The sequence below is a fragment of the Oncorhynchus mykiss genome, chromosome 2 (assembly GCF_013265735.2).
Source record: "Oncorhynchus mykiss isolate Arlee chromosome 2, USDA_OmykA_1.1, whole genome shotgun sequence".
NCBI classification, from domain to species: domain Eukaryota; kingdom Metazoa; phylum Chordata; class Actinopteri; order Salmoniformes; family Salmonidae; genus Oncorhynchus; species Oncorhynchus mykiss.
Window position 1 is genome coordinate 95,071,171 of NC_048566.1, and position 12,568 is coordinate 95,083,738.

Sequence of the window (12,568 nt, forward strand, 5' to 3'; positions counted from 1 at the left end):
AGACTCGACAGCCTTGGTTTCTCAAATGATTGCCTCGCCTGGTTAACCAACTACTTCTCTGATAGAGTTCAGTGTGTCCAATCGGAGGGTCTGCTGTCCGGACCTCTGGCAGTCTCTATGGGGGTGCCACAGGGTTCAATTCTTGGACCGACTCTCTTCTCTGTATACATCAATGATGTCGCTCTTGCTGCTGGTGAGTCTCTGATCCACCTCTACGCAGGAGACACCATTCTGTATACTTCTGGCCCTTCTTTGGACACTGTGTTAACAACCCTACAGGCAAGCTTCAATGCCATACAACTCTCCTTCCGTGGCCTCCAATTGCTCTTAAATACAAGTTAATCTAAATGCATGCTCTTCAACCGATCGCTGCCTGCACCTGCCCGCCTGTCCAACATCACTACTCTGGACGGCTCTGACTTAGAATACGTGGACAACTACAAATACCTAGGTGTCTGGTTAGACTGTAAACTCTCCTTCCAGACCCACATCAAACATCTCCAATCCAAAGTTAAATCTAGAATTGGCTTCCTATTTCGCAACAAAGCATCCTTCACTCATGCTGCCAAACATACCCTTGTAAAACTGACCATCCTACCAATCCTCGACTTCGGCGATGTAATTTACAAAAAAGCCTCCAATACCCTACTCAACAAATTGGATGCAGTCTATCACAGTGCAATCCGTTTTGTCACCAAAGCCCCATAAACTACACACCATTGCGACCTGTACGCTCTCATTGGCTGGCCCTTGCTTCATACTCGTCGCCAAACCCACTGGCTCCATGTCATCTACAAGACCCTGCTAGGTAAAGTCCCCCCTTATCTCAGCTCGCTGGTCACCATAGCATCACCCACCTGTAGCACGCACTCCAGCAGGTGTATCTCTCTGGTCACCCCCAAAACCAATTCTTTCTTTGGCCGCCTCTCCTTCCAGTTCTCTGCTGCCAATGACTGGAACTAACTAAAAAAATCTCTGAAACTGGAAACACTTATCTCCCTCACTAGCTTTAAGCACCAACTGTCAGAGCAGCTCACAGATTACTGCACCTGCACATAGCCCACCTATAATTTAGCCCAAACAACTACCTCTTTCCCTACTGTATTTATTTTATTTTGCTCCTTTGCACCCCATTATTTTTTCTACTTTGCACATTCTTCCACTGCAAATCTACCATTCCAGTGTTTTACTTGCTATATTGTATTTACTTTGCCACCATGGCCTTTTTTTGCCTTTACCTCCCTTATCTCACCTCATTTGCTCACATCGTATATAGACTTGTTTATACTGTATTATTGACTGTATGTTTGTTTTACTCCATGTGTAACTCTGTGTAGTTGTGTGTGTTGAGCTGCTTTGCTTTATCTTGGCCAGTTCGTAATTGTAAATGAGAACTTGTTCTCAACTTGCCTACCTGGTTAAATAAAGGTGAAATAAAAATTTTTAAAAACTGACTCTTATCGATTCTTGATTTCGGCGATGTCATTTACAAAATAACCTTCCAACACTACTCAGTCTCTATCCAATTTGCTATCACAGTGCCACCCGTTTTGTCACCAAAGCCCCATATACTACCCACCACTGCGACCTGTATGCTCTCGTTGGCTGGCCCTCACTACATATTCATTGCCAAACCCACTGCCTCCAGGTCATCTAAAAGCTAGGTAAAGCCCCGCTCACTGGTCACCATAGCAACACCAACCCGTAGCACGCGCTCCAACAGGTATATTTCACTGGTCATCCCCAAAACCAAAACACTTCCTTTGACCGCCTTTCCTTCCAGTTCTGGAATGAATTGCAAACATCACTGAAGCCTTATATCTCCCTCTCTAACTTTAAGCATCAGCTGTCAGAGCAGCTTTCCGATCACTGTACCTGTACACATCCAATCTGTAAATAGCAAACCCAGCTACCTCATCCCCATATTGTTACTTATCCTCTTGCTCTTTTACACCCCAGTATCTCTACTTGCACATCATCATCTGCACATCTCACTACAGTGTTAATGCTAAATTGTAATTATTTCACCTCCATTTGCCTATGTATTGCCTTACCTCCCTACTCTTCTACATTTGCACACACTGTACATAGAGTTTTCTCCAAGTCTAGGACCAAAAGGCTCCTTAACAGCTTCTACCCCCAAGCCATAAAACTGCTGGACAATTAATAAAATGGCCACCGGACTATTTACATTGACCCCCCCCCTCCATTTATTTTGTACACTGCTGTTATCATGTTATTGTGTTACTTTTTATTATTTTTTTACTTTAGTTTATGTGGTAAATATTTTCTTAACTCTTCTTGAACTGCACTGTTGGCTAAGGGCTTGTAAGTAGGCATTTCACGGTAAGGTCTACACACGTGACAAATAAAGTTTGATTTGATCTGCCAGATTTTGTTACCGGGAACTCTGACCCACTCTTCTCCCCTCTCTAGGTGATCTATCGCGCCCTGTCCCCCTGGTACTCATTGGACCCCTACGGCCCAGCAGCCCAGACTCAGTTGATGGTCACCAACCTGCGGGTGCGTCTGCTGCAGCGCCAGCCTTGCCCCTGCCAGGCTAAAGACCCAGATATCCAGGCACTGCCCACGAACCATTATGCCATCTATGACTTCATCGTCAAGGGCAGCTGCCTCTGCAACGGGCACGCCGAGCACTGTGTGCCAGCCAATGGGTACCGCCCCGCCAGGCAGAGGATCAATCACGTGGTGAGTAAGGGTGAAGAGCAGCACGAACAACCAATCACAACTGATCACTTATCTCTGTGTCTATTAGCGCTTCTCCAAAAGACTGCAATCACCATGTCACTCTGTTAACAAAAACAGTCAGACATGTTGTGTATTTGTGTGTGTGTGTGTGTGTGTGTGTGTGTGTAAATGTGTTATTGTTTCTGGCACTCTCCATTCCCACCACCACTTGGGTTCTACATCTGTGTAGTGGTGCTTTAATGCGGAGCCTCTAGGCTTTACTGAAGACTATATTTACCCACAGATTTACCTTCCATTACGGGATTATGACTATGAGGAAACCTTAATTATAGTGTAAAATATAGTAGCTTCAACATATTTTTCCCACTGAGAGTAGAAACTGCCAGTGGAATTACATCAGCATTTCTCATATAGTAAACATTGGAGGCTTTAGTCAAACAGTGGTGGGAAGATAACTAAGAGTGTTCCACACTTCACTGTGCAATCCACATGTACTGCAAAGTAGAAAGATAACTAAGAGTGTTCCACACTTCACTGTGCAATCCACATGTACTGCAAAGTAGAAAGATAACTAAGAGTGTTCCACACTTCACTGTGCAATCCACATGTACTGCAAAGTAGAAAGATAACTAAGAGTGTTCCACACTTCACTGTGCAATCCACATGTACTGCAAAGTAGAAAGATAACTAAGAGTGTTCCACACTTCACTGTGCAATCCACATGTACTGCAAAGTAGAAAATACACTGCTGCACTTGCTATTTTAGCATGTAGATCTTGGTGGGTCAAAAATCATTTTTTTTGTTTTTTTAGAAGCATGCTAGTAAAGCCACTACAACAATACTAAACAATACATTCATTGCACTATAACGGCGACAAGCAGTGCCCACAAATGTTTTAAGGTCGACACAAAAGCTGTCCCAACAGCAGAGCTTTCTTTTCAGCACCATGGAGTGAATCCTGACACCTGGCTATCACCTGGCTATCAGAGGAGCCTTGTCTGGCAGCGAAAACATGAATTCAGCCGGCTATCACCTGGCTATCACCTGGCTATCAGCGGAGTCTTGTCTGGCAGCCTCGTTTTACTGCCTCTTTAAAAAACATAGCTGATGTGGCTGACCATATCTCCCATCTTCCTATCATTTATGCAGCAGCAGATAAGACATGGTTTGGACTCACCGTGCGGAGGTCATCAAAGAAAAAGATGTTCAACTCCGAGTTGGATGACCGTCTGACTTCCCAGTTGCGATGCTTGCAGTTAGCCACTGTCACCGATTCCTTCCAAACAACTCATTGTTGAATTTGCGATTTTCGAACTTGTTGTGTAATGTTTATATCCAGTGGCCGATGAGCACCGATATGTTTTATCTATCATTTATCTTCATTATCTATCTTCATATGACAAGGATTAAAAAGGATTTTCCAGTAGATTGTCTACTTTATTTATGACGATGACTGCTAGCTAAGATTTTAGAAAGTAAGACGTTGACAGTCCAATCAAAGCTACTGTAGATATGTCATTTGACGTCATTTTATCGGACCTTGAGCCTTCTTGGAAGGGAACTTCTAATGTAACTCTATGGCAGTAGCCAAACGGCTTCTTGATGTCTACCCATACTCAAGGTTGGTGACAGTGTCCCCATGAGTGACAGAACACTGAACCAATCACGGTGCAATGCTGCTATTTTTTGCTGGCCTGCCCCATCATCACAGAAAGCACTGAGCTAGGCTGAAACACCTGCATTTTGGAGCTGCCTGTTTGTATGCAGCTTTATTAGCTCAATGATATATATATATATATATATATATATATATATATATATATATATATATAAAAAATTACATTGTTTGCAAACTGATATGTATTAATGCCAAAATAACACGCAATACAGGCAAGCCCGCCCACATTTTTTAAATTATATATATTTATTTAGGGGGGGGGGGCTTACCTGTTTTGCATGTTATTTTGGCATTGATACGTGTCACATATCAATTTGCAAACAATATACATATATTTTTTGGGGGTGCAAAATATTTGTGTGTATCTATCTGTGTTCCCTATTACAGTAAATATTGCTTTCTCTCTCCCCTGCGGCAGGTCCATGGGAGATGTGGGTGTGACTGTGTGTAACCGTAATTCAGTAATACATACATAATACACTGCTCTCTCCCCTGCGGCAGGTCCATGGGAAATGTGTGTGTAAACACAACACTGCCGGCGACCACTGTGAGCACTGTGTTCCCCTCTACAACGACCAACCCTGGCAAGCTGCCAACGGCATCATAGGAGCACCTCGTGAATGCAAGAGTGAGTCTTGCAAGGCCAGGAAGGTCAACCAGCAGAACCGCGTACACAACAAGTACATTACCCGATACACACAGCCGGATGTCTTTTTTTTGAATTAGTAGTAGTTGTAGAATTCAGTAGGTATATCTTCTTTTACCTATTCAATGCTCTCAAAGGGATCTGTCTTGTTTTGTTGTTGTTGAAACAGTCACATTCAGAAATGACCCCTTGGTGCACATGTCAATGAAACCTAGTATCTTTACTTTACCTTTGAGAGAAAGTGTAACGGTTCTCTTGTGGTGAAGGAGAGGCGGACCAAAACGCAGCGTGGTGGTTATTCATTGTATTTTAATGAAGACACTATACATGAATAAACGAACGAAAACAAGAAACGTGAAAACTCAAAACAGCCCTATCTGGTGCAGGTACAAAGACAGGAACAATCACCCACAAACACACAGTGAAACCCAGGCTACCTAAGTATGATTCTCAATCAGAGACAACTAATGACACCTGCCTCTGATTGAGAACCATACTAGGCCGAAAACATAGAAAAACAAACAGACTGCCCACCCAACTCACGCCCTGACCATACTAAATAAATACACAACAAAGGAAATAAAGGTCAGAACGTGACAGAAAGGAAGCAATGGGAAAACAGAAATGCTTTTAAGGTGGTATTCTGACTAGAGACCTTTGCTCTTAACTCAAATTGTGTTGTACAAGTCTCCCATTGACGTCAATAATGATTTACATGAAAGTCAAGAGTTTTGCACGATTATCTTAGGCGCTTCCTCTTTTCTTTTACAGAGTGCAAGTGTAACAGCCATGCAGATAGCTGTCACTTTGACCGTGGTGTGTGGCTGGCGTCGGGACGGCGTAGTGGGACTGTGTGTGACGTCTGCCACCACAACACAGAGGGCAGACACTGCCAGAGCTGCCGTAGAGGGTTCTACAGACACCCCAGCAGACCTAGCTCTGCCGCTGACTCCTGCACACGTAAGAGGACAAAACATACCCTCTGCCTGTCCAGATAGCAGGGAACAGAGGTCAAAACATACCTTCTGCCTGTCCGGATAGCAGGGAACAGAGGTCAAATCATTCAGATAGCAGGGAACAGAGGTCAAATCATTCAGATAGCAGGGAACAGAGGTCAAATCATTCAGATAGCAGGGAACAGAGGTCAAATCATTCAGATAGCAGGGAACAGAGGTCAAATCATTCAGATAGCAGGGAACAGAGGTCAAATCATTCAGATAGCAGGGAACAGAGGTCAAATCATTCAGATAGCAGGGAACAGAGGTCAAATCATTCAGATAGCAGGGAACAGAGGTCAAATCATCCAGATAGCAGGGAACAGCGGTCAAGTCATCCAGATAGCAGGGAACAGAGGTCAAATCATAGATATGCGTTTATGGTTGTGCAATCAATTAGACCATGCCCATCTTATTTTGGCCAACTTCCTGATCCTGCTTTGTAGTATACCCCTCAGACCATGGTAACAACATAGTAACAACGTAGTAACAACGTAGTAACAACACACTAACAACGTAGTAACAACGTAGTAACAACACACTAACAACGTAGTAACAACAATGTAAAAACATAGTAATACCATAGTATCAACAAAGTAATGTAGTAACAACATAGTAATAACATAGTAATAACATAGTAACAACAAAGTAATGTAGTAACAACATAGTAATAACATAGTAATAACATAGTAACAACAAAGTAATGTAGTAACAACATAGTAATAACATAGTAATAACATAGTAACAACAAAGTAATGTAGTAACAACATAGTAACAATGTAGTAATAACATAGTAACAACAAAGTAATGTAGTAACAACATAGTAATAACATAGTAATAACATAGTAACAACAAAGTAACAACATAGTAATGTAGTAACAACATAGTAACGACTAACTAGCAACGTAGTAACAACAAACTATCAACGTAGTAACAACGTAGTAAAAACATTAACAACAAACTAACATTGTAGTAACAACAAACTAACAACGTAGTAACAACAAACTAACAACATAGTAACAACGTAGTAAAAACATAGTGACAATGTAGTAACAACGTAATAACAACGTAATAACAACGTAATAACAACGTAACAACGTAGTAACAACGTAATACCATAGTAACAACGTAGTAACAACGTAATAACATAGTAATAACATAGTAACAACAAAGTAATGTAGTAACAACATAGTAATAACATAGTAATAACATAGTAACAACAAAGTAATGTAGTAACAACATAGTAATAACATAGTAATAACATAGTAACAACAAAGTAACAACATAGTAATGTAGTAACAACATAGTAACGACTAACTAGCAACGTAGTAACAACAAACTATCAACGTAGTAACAACGTAGTAAAAACATTAACAACAAACTAACATTGTAGTAACAACAAACTAACAACGTAGTAACAACAAACTAACAACATAGTAACAACGTAGTAAAAACATAGTGACAATGTAGTAACAACGTAGTACCAATGTAGTAACAATGTAGTAACAACGTAATAACAACGTAATAACAACGTAACAACGTAGTAACAACGTAATACCATAGTAACAACGTAGTAACAACGTAATAACATAGTAATACCATAGTAACAATGTAGTAACAACGTAATAACATAGTAACAATGTAGTAACAACATAGTAACAATGTAGTAACAACAAACTAACAATGTAGTAACAACGTAATAACATAGTAACAACGTAATAACATAGTGACTACGTAGTAACATAGTAACAACATAGTAATAACGTAGTAACGGCGTAGTAATGGCGTAGTAACAACGTAGTGACAACGTAATAGCGTAGTAACAACGTAGTAACAATATAGTAACAGCGTAGTAACAACATAGTAACGATGTAGTAACAACGTAGTAGCAACGTAGTAACAACGTAGTAGCAACGTAGTAACAATATAGTAACAACGTAGTAACAATATAGTAACAACATAGTAACAACGTAGTAACAACGTAGTAACAATATAGTAACAGCGTAGTAACAATGTAGTAACAACGTAGTAACAACGTAGTAACAGCGTAGTAACAACGCAGTAACAACGTAGTAACAATATAGTAACAGCGTAGTAACAGCGGAGTAACAATATAGTAACAACGTAGTAACAATGCAGTAACAACGTAGTAACAACGTAGTAACAGTATGGTAACAACGTAGTAACAATATAGTAACAACGTAGTAACAACATAGTAACAACGTAGTAACAACGTAGTAACAACGTAGTAACGACGTAGTAACGACGTAGTAACAGCGTAGTAACAACGCAGTAACAACGTAGTAACAATATAGTAACAACGGAGTAACAATATAGTAACAACGTAGTAACAATGTAGTAACAACGTAGTAGCAACGTAGTAACAATATAGTAGCAACGTAGTAACAATATAGTAACAACGTAGTAACAACGTAGTAACAACGTAGTAACAACGTAGTAACAACATAGTAACAACGTAGTAACAACGTAGTAACAACGTAGTAACAACGTAGTAACAACGTAGTAACGATGTAGTAACAACAAGTCAGACATTGTCTACAGCAGTGATAGTCATTAATGCTCTTGAGGAGGTGCAGCACCGCAGGTCTGCACTCCTGCTCAGCAGTGAAACACCTGATTCAGGTGTCATCAGGGTGTTGAAGAGCAGTTGATTAGTTGAATCAGGTGTGATGACGGCACTAAGCTGAAACTAAAACATGCAGTAGTGGAAGGTTAGTGGTAGGTAGTCTGGCGGTTAGAGCGTTGGGGGCCAGCCACTGAAAGGACTTGTACCCGAAAGATTGCATCCCTGAGCTGACAAGGTAAAAATCTGTCGTTCTGCCCCTGAACAAGGCAGTTAACCCACTGTTCTTAGGCCGTCATTGAAAATATGAATTTGACTTGCCTAGTTAAATAAAAGGTAAATAATATAGAACCACTGCGACCACAATGTTATTGCCAACTTATACAATACTGACAATACGAGTACTTTTCAGTGCGGTTCTAGAAGATCAACCACATCTTTGAGGAATGTGACAGTAATTGAAAACAATAGATGAGTTTCCCATAGTCCATGCCCGGCACATTTTTCCCATTCCTGTCCTTTTCCCCAGGCATGCTCTTTCGCTTCGGTCTTTTAAAGAACAAACCAACTGTGTTTGAGAGAAAGAGAAACACAAGTGTGCTCACACACTTGCACGCATACACACACACATACATGCATACATACACACACAGATACTGTACACACACACACACACACATATACATACATGCATGCACACATACATACATACATACATACATACAGATACATACATACATACATACATACAGATACATACATACATACATACATACAGACACATACACACACACACATACATACACACATACATACGTACACACAGGCACGCAAACGCACACATGCACACACACATTCACACACACACACTAAAAACCTATCCTTCACCAGGAGAGTCATCAACCAGTAAAAATGTCAGTGTGGAGGGAGAATTATTTACTTTTTGCTTTTACAGTAGTGTGTTTTTACAGTAGTAGTGTGTTTTTACAGTAGTAGTGTGTTTTTACAGTAGTAGTGTGTTTTTACAGTGGTGTGATGTATCCTCAGGGTTAAATACATACTCCCGTGCGTGCGTGTGCTGTTGTATGGAATTAAGTATATTTTTTCTGAATAAAGTCAAGAAACCTATCCCGAGGGCCACACTATTAAAGACATGAATAAATGAGCTCCGTATGTTGGATATAATGGTAGGAATGTGCTAAACTCTCCCTCTCTGATCTGTTCTGTTTGTCCCTCCTCTCACCCCATACCAACAGCATGTGCCTGCCACCCTGTAGGGTCTAGACCCGCGATCTCAGGTGGCCAGGACCTCTGTAACCCTAGCAACGGGGCATGCACCTGCAGATCGGGCGTGGGCGGACCTCTCTGTGACAGATGCATTGTAGGGTTCTGGGGCTTCCATGGTTACGGGTGCAGACCGTGTGACTGTACAGGTGGGGACTGTGACCCCTACACCGGGGACTGCTTGTCTGGGTAAGTGTCTATGGATTCATATAGTAGGCTGCGTTCCAAATAGCACCCTATATTCTCTATTGGCCCTGTTCAAATGTATAGTGAACAGGGAGCCATTTGAGACAGAGACTATGCATATTCACTAGTGCTTTTAGTATACTGTAACTCACCTGAAAGTCTCTCATTGACATCAATGAATAATTAATCAGACGCTTATCCCGAACCTGAATCAGACCCTTAATGAAGTAGTCTCCTCTACCCAGACGTCTCTCTCTGTGGTGTATTCTCCTCTCTCTGTGGTGTAGTCTCCTCTCTCTGTGGTGTACTCTCCTCTACCCAGACGGCTCTCTCTGTGGTGTAGTCTCTACCCAGATGGCTCTTTCTGTGGTGTAGTCTCCTCCCTCTGTGGTGTAGTCTCCTCCCTCTGTGGTATAGTCTCCTCTCTCTGTGGTGTAGTCTCCTCTACCCAGACGGCTCTCTCTGTGGTGTAATCTCCTCTACCCAGACGGCTCTCTCTGTGGTGTAGTCTCCTCTACCCAGACGGCTCTCTCTGTGGTGTAGTCTCCTCTACCCAGACGGCTCTCTCTGTGGTGTAGTCTCCTCTACCCAGACGGCTCTCTCTGTGGTGTAGTCTCCTCTACCCAGACGGCTCTCTCTGCGGTTTAGTCTCCTCTACCCAGACGGCTCTCTCTGTGGTGTAATCTCCTCTACCCAGACGGCTCTCTCTGTGGTGTAGTCTCCTCTACCCAGACGGCTCTCTCTGTGGTGTAGTCTCCTCTACCCAGACTGCTCTCTCTGTGGTGTAGTCTCCTCTACCCAGACGGCTCTCTCTGTGGTGTAGTCTCCTCTACCCAGACGGCTCTCTCTGCGGTTTAGTCTCCTCTACCCAGATGGCTCTCTCTGTGGTGTAGTCTCCTCTACCCAGACGGCTCTCTCTGCGGTTTAGTCTCCTCTACCCAGACGGCTCTCTCTGTGGTGTAGTCGCTACCCAGGCGATTCTCTCTGTGGCGTAGTCTCCTCTCTCTGCGGTGGAGTCTCTACCCAGGCGGCTCTCTCTGTGGTGTAGTCTCCTCTACCCAGACGGCTCTCTCTGTGTAGTCTCCTCTACCCAGACGGCTCTCTCTGTGGTGTAGTCTCCTCTACCCAGAATGCTCTCTCTGTGGTGTAGTCTCTACCCAGGCGATTCTCTCTGTGGTGTAGTCTCCTCTTTCTGTGGTGGAGTCTCTACACAGGCGGCTCTCTCTGTGGTGTAGTCTCCTCTCTCTCTGGTGGAGTCTCTACACAGGCAGCTCTCTCTATGTTGTAGTCTCTACCCAGGCGGCTCTCTGTGGTGTAGTCTCCTCTCTCTGTGGTGTAGTCTCTACCCAGACGGCTCTCTCTGTGGTGTAGTCTCCTCTCTCAGTGGTGTCGTCTCCTCTACCCAGACGGCTCTCTTTGTGGTGTCGTCTCCTCTACCCCGACGGCTCTCTCAGTGGTGTCGTCTCCTCTCTCTGTGGTGTAGTCTCTACCCAGACGGCTCTCTCTGTGGTGTAGTCTCTATCCAGACGGCTCTCTTTGTGGTGTAGTCTCCTCTCTCTGTGGTGTAGTCTCCTCTATCCAGACGACTCTCTCTGTGGTGTAGTCTCCTCCCTCTGTGGTGTAGTCTCCTCTATCCAGACGGCTCTCTCTGCCATAGCAATTGAACCTGGGGATGACGTTATTAATGGAGTAGTCTTTATCTTAATGCAAAGTAAGTATGTAGAGGTGTATTCATGGATTGTATGGCTAGCAGGCAGTGCTATGTTTGACCAGAGTTTCCTCTGTGGTGTTTTGTGTTGTGATGTGATGTGTTGTGTTCCAGCTCAGATCTGGACGTGTACTATACAGGAGGTGACAGCCACATACACAGAGGACCTAGCAGTAGTGAGCTAGCAACACTGTTTAGGGTGGAGGAGCTGTTCTCTGCACTGCACCACTCTGGTGAGTCATGGGTTATACACAAAAGCATGGGCACGCATGTAGGCACGCACACATGCAAGAAAGCAGACACACTCACACACATCTATACACACACACACATCTATACACCCACACGGAAATATAATTTATAAGCGTAATGTAATGTACAGTACATGTTATTGTTTTCCCTGTCTTTCCAGAGAAATGTCAGTGTAAGGTGGTGCCTATAGGCAGCCCCAAACTCTTCTGTGCCAACGAGTATGACTACGGTAGGTGGGACATACAGTAATATTAAGAAAGATACGCGTGGGAAAAGTTCCTGGGAAAAACAATAATATTAATCTTAGCATTGTCCATGCATGCTAAAAAGCCAAATGTCTTAATTTGTCTCCTGTGGATCCACCTGGTGTTGTGCTCTTTCTTTTGTCTGAGAACTTTACAAGATATGAAAAGACTTAAACAATAGGAGAACATAAAGCAGAGTTGGTTGTAGATCAAAAGGAGATGTTTGAGGTTAACCACTCCTATGTTAGCCAACTCCCACGGGCCTGATATGCATAACAAC

The 12,568-nt window shown here is 42.8% G+C and overlaps 1 protein-coding gene across 1 annotated transcript in view; it reads left to right on the forward strand.

The window, feature by feature from the left end:
- LOC110502411 (netrin-4) overlaps window positions 1-12,568 on the forward strand; it is a 33,943-nt gene that overhangs the window by 12,807 nt on the left and 8,568 nt on the right. The window contains exons 4-9 of the mRNA XM_036959892.1: window positions 2,437-2,709; window positions 4,890-5,016; window positions 5,806-5,994; window positions 9,870-10,086; window positions 11,906-12,024; window positions 12,204-12,272. Of these exons, the coding sequence (XP_036815787.1) occupies window positions 2,437-2,709; window positions 4,890-5,016; window positions 5,806-5,994; window positions 9,870-10,086; window positions 11,906-12,024; window positions 12,204-12,272 (994 nt within the window). The remainder of the gene's footprint in view (window positions 1-2,436; window positions 2,710-4,889; window positions 5,017-5,805; window positions 5,995-9,869; window positions 10,087-11,905; window positions 12,025-12,203; window positions 12,273-12,568) is intronic.